This window comes from Sinohyriopsis cumingii, chromosome 3, assembly GCF_028554795.1.
Source record: "Sinohyriopsis cumingii isolate HCF-2022 chromosome 3, ASM2855479v2, whole genome shotgun sequence".
Lineage (NCBI taxonomy): Eukaryota > Metazoa > Mollusca > Bivalvia > Unionida > Unionidae > Sinohyriopsis > Sinohyriopsis cumingii.
In genome coordinates this window covers 88,460,065-88,475,769 of record NC_142963.1, presented here as the reverse complement: position 1 = coordinate 88,475,769, position 15,705 = coordinate 88,460,065, and the positions used below count along the sequence as shown (strand labels likewise).

The 15,705-nt window shown below is 36.7% G+C and overlaps 1 protein-coding gene across 3 annotated transcripts in view; it reads left to right on the top strand.

Moving 5' to 3' along the window:
* Positions 1–15,705, top strand: part of LOC149803258 (xylosyltransferase Oxt-like) — a 101,539-nt gene that overhangs the window by 75,523 nt on the left and 10,311 nt on the right. For all 3 annotated transcript variants that reach the window (XR_016420165.1, XM_089952907.1, XM_089952908.1), the window contains exons 10-11: positions 1,632–1,737; positions 8,979–9,316. Coding sequence is in view for 2 of the 3 variants with exons in the window: in XM_089952907.1 (XP_089809033.1) it covers positions 1,632–1,737; positions 8,979–9,316 (444 nt within the window). In the remaining variant the exon portion in view is untranslated. The remainder of the gene's footprint in view (positions 1–1,631; positions 1,738–8,978; positions 9,317–15,705) is intronic.

Below are 15,705 nucleotides of genomic sequence, written 5' to 3'. Positions count from 1 at the left end.
TTTTGCACAACCTGAAATCAGCAATCTTCAGAGCATATCAGTAATTTTTTAAAGAACATTTATAATTGTCACAATATTTGTTGGTCCTAATTTCATACACTGGCAGCATCATGTTATCATCAGCATCAGTAATATTATGATTTTTTTTCTTTGAAGTCATTTGACAGATGTCATAGCTGATTGAAATATGACAGACATAATCCTTTTCTTAATTTATATAATTATTGTTACATTGTATTATCATTGTGAATTTTTTTGGTAAAAAGATATTTTATCGAAATGTAAGTAAATTTTTTTTGTTATGCATGTTAAAGATGTTTTATCCAAATTTTCTCAGTCATAGAAAGTTATGTTTTGTGAACTAAAGTATTGCTGGCTTGCAAGTTCTAAGTGTAGGAAAACTTGTGCTATATTCCAGTGTCACAGCTGTTGGCAATCAGTGTAAGCCAATGTACAGATGATATATTCACACATGCACACACACACAGGTTGGGTTTGCTTTCTAGAGAGCTAAAATTCTTGTTTCATTGGTTGATATTTTTTATAGACTTTCTTAGGTGGACGCCTGACAGTAATCACATTGGTGTATGTCCATATATGTCCATCTCTACTAGATTAACCTAAGTATTAAGGTTTTCACTTTCCTTTTATTTCAGTATAATTGTATCCCACCCTGTTCTGATTTTGGAATATACCTTAAGTATGCATTTATCTTTACCTTCTGTCATCCTTGTTTGTGGATCATTCCAAGGGTGAGGATATTTTCCTTTTTTCAAAGCAATAGAACATTAAACTTGGGATTAAACTTGATGTCAAAATCATTTGCTTTGCATATATTTCTGTAATGTCTTCAGTTTCTCAATTGCAATTTGCCATATGTTTCTTTGTATGTGGATACATCATGATGTGCATTTCACGAGTTTGCCAGAATTAAGTCAGTGTGACATACATTTTATGCTTCACTGACTTAGGTTAAGTTCTATATTTACCTCAGTTCTATTGTGTGGTTGCTTAAGTAGTCGTACAGTTTAGTTTATGGGTACTTTTCTTGGGTGAGATACCAAATCACCAAAAGTAGGTCAGTTTGACCTTGATTTCACCCTTCATTGACTTGAGTTTTGCATTTTTGTCAGTTTCTTGGGTACTGTTGGCCATATAATCATGGAAATTAATATGTCAGTGTGTTTTGATGGGTACAATACTTTTCCACCATATGTTGGTCACTATGACCTGTATTTTATTTTAAAAACTCACTGGTTAGGATAGACATACAGGTCATGGCCAGGTTCTTGTTAATAATGTATAATGTTGTTGTTATCCACATAAAATTTATTTTACCTTAAAATAATTTTCTCCCCATTATCTTGAGCGGAAGTTAATGTCCTTAATATTGAAGTAGTTTTATCTGTGAACAATTAATAATGGGCTTTATGATTAATTTACAATAAGGGCATATCAAACTTAATTTCATAGCCCAATTTGACGTGCTAATAGGTACTGTAAAGTAAGAAACTGATGCAAATATTTTATGCTCTTTGTAAAAACCTGCTGCAAATTATGTTTGCTATTTCTTTTTGTTCATGTATTGTGCTATGGTTCATCAGCACTAAGATTCTGTTTTATTTTTGAAGAACTATGAAGGGAAGCCAATCTTCTTTGCAAGGAAGTTTGAACCTGTTGTGGATCAAGAAATTATCAACATGCTGGATATTCATTTATTTGGGGGGAAACACAAAGGTATGTCAAATGAACATGTACCAGTATGCAAGGATATTATAGTGTATAATTTGGAATAAGTTTTGTGCAGTGCTTCCTCATTGTAAAACCCCTCAATATACCACTGGCCAGCTTTTAATGTTGTGTGACAGTGGATCCCTTGAAAGTGGTCAACTTTTTTATCAGTACTACTCAATTTATTTCACTTAATTTTGAATTCTTGACTCACAAAAGCAGTAATTCATGATTTTACTAATTAAATATTATGTTGTGATGCCATGTATTCTGCACAGAAAAGCTCTCTTCATAAAAGGGGTGGCATCTCTTGAAGGAGACGGAATACTAAATATATACTATTTTTGGTGTCTGACAAGGTGTCCTCTGATTAGGCATTGGCCTGTCTTGAGGAGGACAGAATGGTAAAAATATACTATTTCTGAAATGATGCCAGGGCAGGTGAGTATGCAAATTGGACAAATTTACCAATTTGCACATTTCAAACGTAGTAATGCAAACAAATTCGCACAAAGTAGTTTAAATTTGCACATATAAAAATGCACTCAGTGAAATGTACTCAGTGAAAAATAAAATTATCATAAGTATTATATATTTGATCAAAGCATCTGTCCTTTCCAGAATATGTAGGTTGATACAAAAAAAATGTTTGGAAACTAGCTTAATATTTAGAACAGAAAAACATACTTGAAGGATTCTGCAATAGATGTCCTGACCTCTCATTTGCACTTGCATGAAATTCAGTCCATTTCTGGAAGATGAGATTACAATTGATGTCTGGGTGGAACATTACTGAATCTTTTCAATCTGAAGTCAGTGCTGATGTGAATGTGATTGATGGAGTGGAGGATGAAAGAAATTTCTCTCCAAACAGAGGATGATAATTATAAAATGACTTTAGATTCTGGGTTAAATTAATTGGCGGCAAAGTAAAAAAAATTTGATGTAGAGTTTCAGAAATCTTGACTGTTACATTACATATGATTAAAACACAAGACCAAGATGTGAGCTAGGTATGTTATGATATGTTTAAAAAAATTATGGAAAAATAATGTAACTGGGTGGTACATTCATTATGCTACATGTCTGCAGCATGATGCCTGAGTACTGGACATCACTATGAACAGCTACACTGCATACATTGTAGCGATGTGACTGAAAAATTGTTAAAGCTGTGTTAAAAATCCAAATCACACACACCCTTTTTACATCTGAAATTTGCATTTGAAGTTTAGGACATCAACTCTTATGACATGCAACGTCACCAGATTGCATGACTTTTGGAGCAGATATATCCATGAGACATATCTATTAGATGGTGGGAAAATATACAGAACAACCATAAAGAACAGTTTCTCAGCTTGTTAAACTAGCTATACGGGGTTCTTAGCACAGAATAATATAATACTATATTGACCCTGTGGTCTTGAAATAATAGAAAAGAGTGTAAAATTTAACAAACAATTTACTTCCCCATGAATACAGAATGAAAATTTACAAATATTTTATGGTATGGCAAATTAATTTCCAAATAATCCTAGAATTTCTAACACAAGTCTTAATCATAAAAGTTCTGAATAAACTTTAGTGGTATTTCAGATAATTTCCAATGTACCAATGGCTGAATTGTAATAATGTGCCAACAGTCTTTTGATGAATCACAATAATACAATTCCAGAAGTCCTTCCTTAAATTCACTATATTTCCCAGTTATTGTCTTTGTCCAAGAATATTATTACAGATGAGTACTTTGTATTTCCAGAGAATAATTTGAATAAATAATTCCAGCCCAAATGAAATACTGAACACAACAATAAGACTGATTTCTGCTTCAGATGTTATCACAAGAATCATTTTTTCCCAAGTAAACAAGATTATAAAACTCTCTACTTGACCTAGGTCACAATTAGCATTTTCTAAAAATGAACCAATTACTTAATTAAATCTTTCATTCTACAAGATTCTGTCACTAAAATTATACTAAAGAACATTATAAACATAAGGTTTTTGACTTAGACTAAGTTAATAATCTTGATATTTAATTTACACTCACAGAGAAATATAAACTACATATTAGTTGTTTACAAAATACAGAAAAAATCAATGACTGGCCAGGTAGACAAGTAACTTGATTGTGGACAAGGTCAGCTACAAGATGCAGTTTTACAGAACCCACATCATATAAAGAATTTTAAAGAAAACCTAACAAACAATGCAAAATAAATATAGATTACAGTACACAGTCAAGACATTAATGCTTATACAATTTGTGAGAATTTTTGGTTTCAATATGGACCAAGCAGGAAGAATGATGGTTAAATAATAAACTATAACGATTTCCCCCCTCCAATACTTCACTCTACTTCTTCCCCTACTCCACCTCCCACGTTTTGGTGATAAGGAGACAGTTTCCATCAAATGAAATCCTGGCAGGATCTCTGCTACTTTGGTGTCAGACAAGGCAGCCTCTGATTGGACAATGTCCTCACAATTACTACTTCGGCTCATACCAAAAATCACGCTCTCGTCATGAGATACCTTGCAAAAGCCAGAATCTATGTGGAATATATACCACTACAAGTTGGAGGAGTTTTTCACTTCTAATAAAAGTATACTTCATCTGTATTTCCAACTTTTTCTCTTTCTGTCACAACAACGTTCTGCTTTTACAAGTTGCTAACACTTTGTCATTGTCACACATTTAGGTACTTGCACGTGGATCCTAAATGACTTTTATTTTAAATGTGCAAGTCTGTGCTAATATAACTCATATGTATGTTTAATTACATTACGAATGGGTACATATCAGTGAGTTTCTTTTCCAAGGCATTTGTAGCATCTGGATGCCAACTTCAATGTTTTTACTTTTACACGTGGTCTGTGGTTCTTTTTCCCTACATTGCTTCATAATATATATTGTCACATCTACTGTGTACATCTCTATAACAGTGCTTCAGTTCCCTTTTCTGTGAATTTTTTGTGTGTGTAATGTAGACACTCGTGTAGGCGACACGATGTTTCTATATCGATGTATGTTGGCGACATTTGAGTAATATTTAATGAGCTCTTAGTTGCTTGCACAGATAGCATAAGTGGCTTCACAGTTAGGTTTGGGCTACAATATTTAAAGTGTGGAGGTCATTTTGCTCATAAGAAACTCTTTATATGTGTATAATTCTATCTTGTCTGGTACAGACAGATGAGTTTAATTTACAACTTATCTTTAGCCTTGGAATGCCTTGCTTCAGTGATTCTACATGTACAGGCCATCCCAGCAGATAGCATGGTATTCAAACACATGTGCAGGCCCACAAGGTTATAACTTTTTCCCATGCAGGTAGTATTGTTGTTATATTTTACCTGGATGCTTCATTGCTTTATTAGACTGTTATCAATTTCATGCTTTCGCTCAGCATGGACATTGTGTTCTAAATACAGGTGCAGGGCTTAGTTTTATGTTTTGCTCAATTTTCTCTTTCAGATTAGAACTGTGGGAAGCACAAACCACACAACTCAGAATGAAGATGTCACCAGTCTGCATTCTAACTTTTTCCGCAGTGTGAATCTTTATGGGAACAAGGGAAGTAATTCAAATTACCGTTTAGCCACAAAGCATTGGACATTGACACACTCAGAAACAGCTCCAGCATCCAAGTCACCACCACAGGACTCAGCATTATTGGAACTCACTTTACCTTGCCTCCTCAGGGTCCGACTTGATTCCTCTTCTGGAATAGCAAAGGATAAAGCTAATAAATAGCCAAGTTCCCTCTCATTCAACAGACATACGGACAGGTTACATGGATCAAATATATCAAAACCTATCCCAACTGATGATCCTAATGATATCCTCCTCACATAGATGGCCTATTTCTGTCGTGACCAGCCTAGGCCATATACTGGGGATGATGAAGGGCCAACCATCAATATTACAGGTTCATTCAATAACAGCCTGGCTTCCATTACGTCCAACCAGACTTTTGCAGACGTGTGCAAGGACCAGTCTAACTCATATCACCTTAAGACACTCATTCGGCATGATACCACAAGTAATTCCTCACACCTCAACATATGCCTACAAATTTCCTGCATTTCGCATTCAGCATCGTATACCAGTTCAGGGTACTCCAATTGGGGCTCAACATTGGCCCCTGAGTGTTCACTCATCTGACGAATCAAGTAATGGCACATTTCCAGACCATTTCTATGGTGGCAACATCAGTCAGCTAGCTCTAACAAGACATGATAACCTTGTTACCAATCTGGACTTTTCATCAAAAAGGAAAGATCTGACCTAGTACCATCTCAATGATTTGTTCATCTAGGTATGGAGTTAAATACACAGGCAACATATTTCATCTCCCTCAGGATCGGGCATTGAAATGACCCATGTTAGCACCTTTTGAGGAAATTATATCTGCACAGGAATCCATTCACCTACTAGGCTTGCTCAATGCAACAGTGGACCTCATGGTCCTTGGTTGCCTTCTACTGCATTGCTTCTGTTTCCTCTGCACGATTGGAGTCCTCAGGTTTGCCCACTGGACTACACTCTCACCAACGGCATCCAGTCGAGTCACCGTCTGTAGAATTGGGAGCAACCTAAATTGGGTACATGTCCACCTGCTCAAGGTTACAGTCTGTACTGATGCAAGTATGGAAGGCTGGTAAGCCTGTATACTACCATCCTTTCAGGATGCCAGCATGAGGATGGCCTTTGTGAAAGTCTTTTAACAGTGCCAGAAATATTTGCTTGCCAAGGGAGTTCTGATTATGTCTGACAACTGTACAGTGTTGACTTATCTCAAACAAGAAGGAGGAACCTGATCCCACAGTGGTGATTTATCTCCAACAGCAAGGAGTACCTTAGTCCCCAGACTGTTGTGTCAAGGTGTGGGACTTTATGAAGTGGTGTTGTCATCAACAAAGCCAGATACATGTTTGCCATATCCCAGGATGCCTCAACGTAATGGCTGACTCTTTGTCATGGATCAGTCAACTTGTACAGAAGGAATGGTCTCTCCACCCCTTGGTTCTCACTCAGATCTGTACCAGATGGGACCAACTGTTGGTGGGCCTGTTTGCAACAAGGTGGAATGCCAAAGTTCCTTTGCCTCTTCCATCCCAACTCAAAAGCTAGGGCAGTCAGCCCTCTATCATTGGATTGGACCAACATCAATGCATACACCTACCCTCCAACACCCCAGATTACAAAAGTAAACAGAAAGCAGGAGAATCAGCCTGTCATCTCATCCTCATTGCACCATTCCAATGGGAGTTGTGGATCAACGACTTCATCAATCTTGCATTGGAAACCTTGCTGCAAATTAGGGTTTTTCCTTCATCTACTCAGACAAACAACCACGATGGCATTTGTTTCATCCTTGTCCAAAGTTTCCAAACCTGCACATCTGGATCATATCAAACAGTTCCTCAGACTTAAACAATTCTTGCAACCAGGCATGGTGGCCTCCACTCTGAAAGCATATGAAGGCAAAAGGCACATTTTCACCCACTGGTGTGCAAATGAACATATGCTGCTTCTCCTGGCATCTCTACTGCAGATAGCCGATATTCTCATCTGGCTCCTTGAAGAGAAGAAAGTTAGCACTGAGTATGATCAAAGGTTACTGTTCCATGATCACTGACATCTTTTGTCATCATATGGGAGAGAATATCAGACAAACCCAGGACTTATCCAACTTTCTAACCAACTCTGTGCATACACTGCCAAAAACATTAACCCCATGCCCAAAGCGGGACCTATCTTGGGTATTAAACTGGCTGGACAAGACACCTTTTGAACTAATTTGAAAGGCATCTCTGGTGTTCCTTTTCCTACAAGACCTGCTTCCTCTTGGTGTTAACGACGGCTGGCAGAATTAGCAAAATATATGTCAGATCAGCAGATGCGAATTACATGCATCTTCCAGCAAGATGGGTCAGTCTTACTTTTCTTTCATTGCCAAGAACCCTTCTATGGATTACCAAACTTTGGTCATAAAACCTCTGTCTCATCTGGATATATCAACTGTTTACCAATTCTCCTAAGGTATTATGATTGGGTAATGTATTTGAAAAAGAAACCAATTTTCCCTAGTAAAATGTTTTTTTGAGAATACTTACCCAATCATTATACACATACACCTGCCCAGCCTACCCGCAGTTACATCCATAGAGAGTATGCCTTCCATTCCAGTAGTAACTAAAAGGTTCTTAAGCTTTGCCACCAAGTCTTATACCTAAGGGAAGATCACTCTGCATGCCAGTCACATAGGCCAGCAGACAACTTTTAACTCCCTTTAGCTAAAAGTAGTACCTGGGAGGGTTGGACATGTGAGGTAGTAATAGTTCTCCTAAGGTATTAAGATTGGGTAAGTATTGAAGAAGAAACATGCTTTACTAGGAAAAATTGGGGTTTTTTTTTGTTACTTCAAACCACGAATCTTTTGATCCAATAAACAATTATCTTTAATTGGAAACAATAGGACACACTTCCTCCATTATTGAATGTAAGTATTAAGATAAATGACACTTTTTAAAAAACAAACATGAAGGTTGATACACACAACAATAAAAGAATTGTAAGTTTTATCAATGATTTCTGCTATTAGTCTTGCCTTTAAATTAGAAAATGTTGATCATTCATTAGGTGCTTTGAGGTAAACTGTGGAGATTGTACACATGCTAATTAAAATTTACCAAATATACATCAGGAGAACTGGTGACTGGTGAAAAAGATTGTATGAATGTAAAACTACCAATAATATCATCAAATCATGAATTACAAGGCAAATAAAATATATTTGATCTAAGGAAAAAATTTGAAAAGAAAAGAACAAAAAACTTAACTTTTATTCAGCTTCATATTAAACTTCATGATATTACAAACAACTGTGTTTGTAACTTTTTTTGATGTTTAACAAATCAGATGATGTATTTCACTCTTTTCTTTTAAAAAAAAGTTTTTCATTGCAGTTCTCTACAATATTTTCAAATTTGTATATCCTTAAGTTGTCAGACTGTACCAATATATTACAGTTTCTGTTGATGAATTTGTTAACAGACATGTCACAAGTATGTAAGTTCAATTTTTGCAGTGGAATGCCTTTATCTCAGATTCCACACCTATCGCCCAACTCAGTTTCTGCCAGGGAAGACAGGGAAGGAAAAAATATGTTTAAAGTAAACAGACACTGCATAAGATATATTTTACTATTTGATAAGCTATCATACTTTTTTTCCAGATACTATTTCCTTTAAGTATTTCTGGCAGAACGAGTATCATCATCTGGATAAATCCACCACAGGTAATGATGTGGCGAGAACATTTTATGACTCCTTCCTCAGAAGAGCTGTCAGATTACTTCAGAGCAAAAGCAGTAGGTGTGCCTTCAAAGTTGACAAGATCTTGGAAGTTAACCTTCTTTATTACTCAGACCATTTCAGTGGAATTATTGTCCAGTTTAATGCAAGTCTGGCAGAATGGCAAAAGTCAATTACAATAGAAATCTGGATGCAACAGAAGAATTATTACAAAATTCTTAATCCAGAGGGACACATTGGGCGCTTGCAGAATCTAGAGGTAATCACATTTGTCTAGCTTTATCAAGAGCACATTGAATGCATGCAGAACCTAGAGCTTATCTTATTAATGTAGTTTTATTAAGTCCATAATGGATTCTTACAGAACCTAATGGTAATCATATCAGTCTAGCTTTATGAGGTATGCATTGGATGCTTATGGAACCTAATGGTAATCACATCAGTTTAGCTTTATGAGGAATGCATTGGGTGCTTTTTAGAACCTAATGGTAATCATATCAGTCTAGCTTTATGAGGAATGCATTGGATGCTTTTTAGAACCTAATGGTAATCATATCAGTCTAGCTTGATGAGGAATGCATTGGATGCTTTTTAGAACCTAATGGTAACACTGGACAACAAATTTTTACAAAAGTCATGTTACTGAAATAAAATTAGTCAATTCTTATCAATTTTTATGTGCTGAACACGAATATGACAGTCAAATTGCAAAATTGGCTCTAGTTTTTTTGTAATCTGCAAGAAATTAATGTTTACATAACGAAATGCATTCCAATAGTAAAAGGTCAACTGTAATAGCCTACCTATAAAAAATCAAGTCATTGACTACATCTTAGATTTCTTCGCCTGTCTCTTGTACAGCTGTTCGGGAGCATCTCTGAAGAGTGTCCAGCAGTAGTCAGCCAGCATTGTAGTGGACCATTTTCCCTGGTATCTTTGTTCCATTGTTGCGATATCTTGATGAAAACGTTCGCCGTGTTCATCACTAACAATACCACAGTTGCTAGGAAAGAAATCCAAATGGGAATGAAGGAAGTGAATCTTTAGAGACATATTGCAGCCAAGTTTCTTATACTTCATCAACATGTCTTCTACTAGTTCCTTATAGTTTTCTGCCCTAACATTTCCGAGGAAGTTTGTAGAAACTAGGCGAAAAGCATTCCATGCTTGTTTTGCGTCACCTTCCAGCAAGTTGTTGAACCGGTCATCTTTGAAAAGCTCTCGAATCTGAGGACCCACAAAAACTCCCTCTTTAATCTTTGCTTCGCTGAGTCGAGGGAATTTTTCATGCAGGTATCGGAATGCTGGCAAAGTCCGGTCAATGGCTTTCACAAAGTTCTTCATCAAACCTAGTTTGATGTGAAGGGGTGGTAGCAAGATTTTCTGAGCCTCAACCAGAGCTGGGTGTTGGATATTCTTCTCTCCAATGGCTACATTCTGCCTGTGAGTCCATTCCTTCCTCATGTAGTGCATTTCCCTTGCTCGGCTATCCCACTCGCATAAGAAACACATGTATTTTGTATATCCTTGCTGCAGTCCCATTAAAAGGGCAACTACCTTCAAATCACCACAGAGGTGCCAGCTGTACTTGTTATACTCAATGGAATTCAGTAGCTGCCTTAAGTTATCGTATGTCTCTTTCATGTGGACAGCATACGCTACTGGAATAGATGGAAGAATGTTTCCATTGTGCAAAAGCACAGCCTTGAGACTCAGTTTCGAAGAGTCCACAAATAGTCTCCATTCTTGTGGGTCATGAGTGATTTTTAAAGCATTCATGAGGCCCTCAATATCGGAACAGAATATCAGATTACTTTCCTTTCTGAAGAAAGGCTCCAATTGCTGGTGGCGCTTTCGATATGCAGTAATTGTGACATCTTCTTCTAGAAGATTCCATTGTTGGAGTCTTGATCCTAGCAATTCTGCCTTGTTCTTTGATAAGTCCAAATCACGAATCAGGTCATTTAGTTCTTCCTGTGTTATTCTGTGTGGGGTTGATGATGCACCACAGTGAAAATCTGGATCACTGCATGCTGATGGACCAGGAGAAGAACCCGGTCGACTCACCTTTGTCTTCGTCAGATGAATCAAGAGAATATTGTGCTGGAGGTTCTGGAATAGGAAGTCCCTCACCATGTGGAACTGGTCTCAATGCAGACGGAATGTTTGGGTAGACTATTCTCGACTTCTTTCGCTTCGTTATTCCGCCGGAAAGAGGAGGAACCAAGCAGAAGTAACAGTCATTTAGGTGGTTGCTTGGCTCTCTCCACACCATTGGGACTGCAAACGGCATTGATGACCTTTTGCAATTCAACCACTGTGAAAGCTGTGTTGTACATGTAGCACAGCATATATGCGGAGCCCAAGGCTTGTCTTGGTCACCAACCTTGCATCCGAAGTAAAGATGATATGCCTTCTTCACTTGAGAATTGATACTTTTCTTCTGGTTGGCAAATGTCACTTCCCCACAAATATAGCAAAAATTGTCCGCGGTATTAACACACTTTCGAGGCATTACTGTTCTTTATTGTACGTAAATGGATAAAATAATAAGTTTTATGTAACAGTAGCTTGAACTGTCTCGCACAACGTCTAAAATATTTTAAATGCTGAACCTATCTGATTGGGCTTTATATAGTACACTGCTTACGTCAGCTTCAGCAGCCGCCTGGCATTAGTATAATAGGCCTACACATGTATAGTACACTGCTGACGTCAACTTACTTCAGCAGCCGCATGGCATTAGTATTGCATTGCATCAGAAAATGATGCAATCAACTGTGGATGATGTGAGCATGATGGTATTATGCAATGTTACATCATTATTCCGGATGTTGCTGCAGTCCTACTGGAGAAATTTACACAGTGAAACATAGAAAATGAGGTATATGAATATCTTCAAAACGAGAGCCAATACAAATTTTTCACGGTTATATTCGTGTTCGGCACACCAAAATACTACAGATTAGGGCCTTTTCAAGTCAGTAATGATTTCACTGTTGACCAGTGTAATCATATCAGTTTAGCTTGATGAGGAATGCATTGGATGCTTTTTAGAACCTAATGGCAATCATATCAGTCTAGCTTGATGAGGAATGCATTGGATGCTTTTTAGAACCCAATGGTAATCATATCAGTCTAGCTTTGTGAGGAATGCATTGGATGCTTTTTAGAACCCAATGGTAATAAGATCAGTCTAGCTTTATGAGGAATGCATTGGATGCTTTTTAGAACCTAATGGTAATCATATCAGTCTAGCTTGATGAGGAATGCGTTGGATGCTTTTTAGAACCTAATGGTAAACATATCAGTCTAGCTTTATGAGGAATGCATTGGATGCTTTTTAGAACCTAATGCTAATCATATCAGTCTAGCTTTACGAGGAATGCACTGGATGCTTTTTAGAACCCAATGGTAATCATATCAGTCTAGCTTTATGAGGAATGCATTGGATGCTTATAGAACCCAATGGTAATCACATCAGTCTAGCTTTGTGAGGCATGCATTGGATGTTTATAGAACCAAGAGGTTATCCAGAGATGCTCAGAGGGGATGTGATCTGTGATTTGCACAAAACTTATATGAATTCGTGCACATGGAAACTTGTCATTATTGGAGTTGGGAAAGTGTTATTGGAGATAGCAGTGATTGATTTTAAACCCCAAAATAGCATTAAATATGAATCCAATATACATGCTGGATGGACAAAAACAGACAGCATGGTGGTCAACCCCTCATTGCAGCAGTATTTTTAAATTAAATGTAGAAAAGGCAGACAAGCAAGCCAAATTAAAATCAGTCAATTCAAAAATAGAGAGCATATTTAGTTTCTTTTCTCATCACAATTTTTCCGAGCAGGTTCATGTGCTAAGGGTCTTACAGAGTGGATCAGGAAGAGAGAGGGATGGATATTGAAGTATTATGTAAATATTGAACTATTGCCATTTCCTCATTCACCTCAGTTGTTCTAATCCCCCTGTCTTTTGTAAATATTGAACTATTGCCATTTCCTCATTCCCCTCAGTTGTTCTAATTCCCCTGTCTTTTGTGACATGGGTGGGGGGGAATCCCCTCATCAGGATAATATCCTGCAAGCATCACAAGGACACATTTCATGCTTATAGAACCTAGATTTAATCACATTAGTCTAGCCTTATCAGGAATGCACTGCATACTTACAGAACCTAGAGGTAATCACTTTAGACTAGCGCTTTATCAGGAATGCACTGGATTTTTATACAACCTAGAGGTAATCACTTTAGTGTCACATTATCAAGAACACATTGAATGGTTGTTATTAATCTAGTTTTATTACATGTCTACTTTAGTGTCATACATACTGTATATGAGAATGTTCATTTTTTGCTAAATAACTGAGAAATGTGCATTAAAAATGCAGATTTTAACTCATAGAGAATAAAGTGAAGATTATTTGTGCATCCTTGAATGTTTTATGGAAAATGCTCTGGAAATATTTTTATACTTACGGTGATAATAGGATTTCTGGAAGTGGCATACTGTCCCTCAAGTTTAGTGTATGTGGTGATAATAGGATTTCTGGAAGTGGCATACTGTCCCTCAAGTTTAGTGTATGTGGTGATAATAGGATTTCTGGAAGTGGTGTACTGTCCCTCAAGTTTAGTGTACGTGGTGATAATAGCTGAATCTAGTGATGACTCTTATGAATTTGTGGCTCATTTTCTTCATGTGAGGAAGTTGAACCCCTAGAAGATAACGAACATAATGAGTTAGAAAAAGATTCTGCTTGCTGAGGTTAGGCCATAATGCATCCACTTGTCCCAAATCAGACAAGAATGTTGGCAAGGATGAAGACCCTAAAGAGAACATAGGGAATAATGAGGCTGAGTAGCACTTGTGCTGTTCATTCTGGTAATTACTAATATCATTATGGTAATTATTATTATTATTATTTCATTATTATTTCAGTATTATAATGAAAAGAGAAGGCACAAATTTGGGCAAAACTTGGATGTCTTAAGAGCAGATTTTCATTTAGGCTTTGTTCATCAGTAACTTGTGGTGTTAAAACTGAAACACTTAAGGCTCAGGCTGTGACAGGTGTGGAAAGTTTGTTATTTTAAACCGTGATGAAATGCAGACCCTGAATGTACTTTGGGTGTAAATTTTTACTACCCTCCACGATAGTAAAATTTAAGAATTTTAATAAAAAGAAAAAGTAAATGTTGCCCTCAAGTATGCAGATGTTTAGCAAACATAAATTTTTTCTGTAGGTCTTGATGTACAATACTAGAGGCAGAGGAAGTATAAAGGTTTATGGGGGAAACAAATTTTGAGATTAATACATTTCTGATTAAATGTGCAGTTCATTATTATGGTACAATAGGTAAAACAAAAGTTCAACCCTGCATCACATATACATACATTTTGTACTTTCACAAGCAAGAACTTCTCATACATTTTACCCACAAGTTTGCTCTCAAACACAATAATGAGTGATGGAGTGTATTTACCATGTATATTGGTGTACCTGTGGAAATTGCAGCAGTAAAGAAACAGTTGATATATGTAGATACTGAAAAGAGATCAACATGATTTCGGATAAGACTGAAAAGGTCAAGGTGGATTGTGTCATTGATCATCCGGGACTTTAGACAGTTTGCTTGGATGGATATGTCCTGGAAGCAGCATACTGTGCCTACAGACAGCAATATGGAAGCTGCAAGGAAATTCTGTCAGAGTACGTGACCACATGTATGCAAAATATTCTTTCAGTAGTTCTGGTGCCACTATCAGGGTCAACTTTGGGACAAGTGGATGCAGTATACACATGTAGAAAAAAAAATTATGCTTTAAATACTTTTCATAAAATCTCAAAACGTACCACTTTACTTGATTGTGAAATTGTTACCCAAATTTTCATTTTGAAAAAGATCCTGCTAAAATCATGTGTCCATTATCTTGAAAATTGTCATGAAAAATTCTTTAACTTTAATCCACTGTAATTTTATTTCTTGAACAGATTCTATAGTATGAAATTAAAAGCATATTGCTGTCTGTTCATGTTCACTTTTGATTCATTTTGTTTCCTAACAATGGTTGTAATAAAATAATTTTATGCTAAAAGTCGTGACTCTGAAAACGTGAAATAAGTAACAGAAAACTGGAATACATGAAATAACATAACTTTATTCAAGTTTAGAAATTTGTTATATATTCTATTTTCAGTCATAGTAAATATATTGCTGCATAGAGGTGGCAGTAACTATCAACTGACTTCCTGACTATTTCCTCCAGTGCTGCCATTAATTCTTCAACACAGTTTGAAGAAGAAAACACTGTTCCCCCAATAATTCAAGAAATTCTGACAAATTTCGTCCATATTTACACTGACAATTTACAAAAGAGAATTAATGGAATTGGAAACAAGATTTAAATAGTATTCATTTTAACTTACATATAAATCATAGTTGTTGTTGTTGTTGTTGTTGTGGGGTTTAATGCCATTTTTCAGCACACGATAGGCTATACACAATAGGCTATATATACATGGTGGCCAGTATTAATGGTGGAGGGAGAACCCGGGAAAACTCCAGAAAAAACCACTGACCCACGAGAAGCTACTGGCAAGCTTTCTAACATACCCACATTGGCCGAATCTGAGACTCA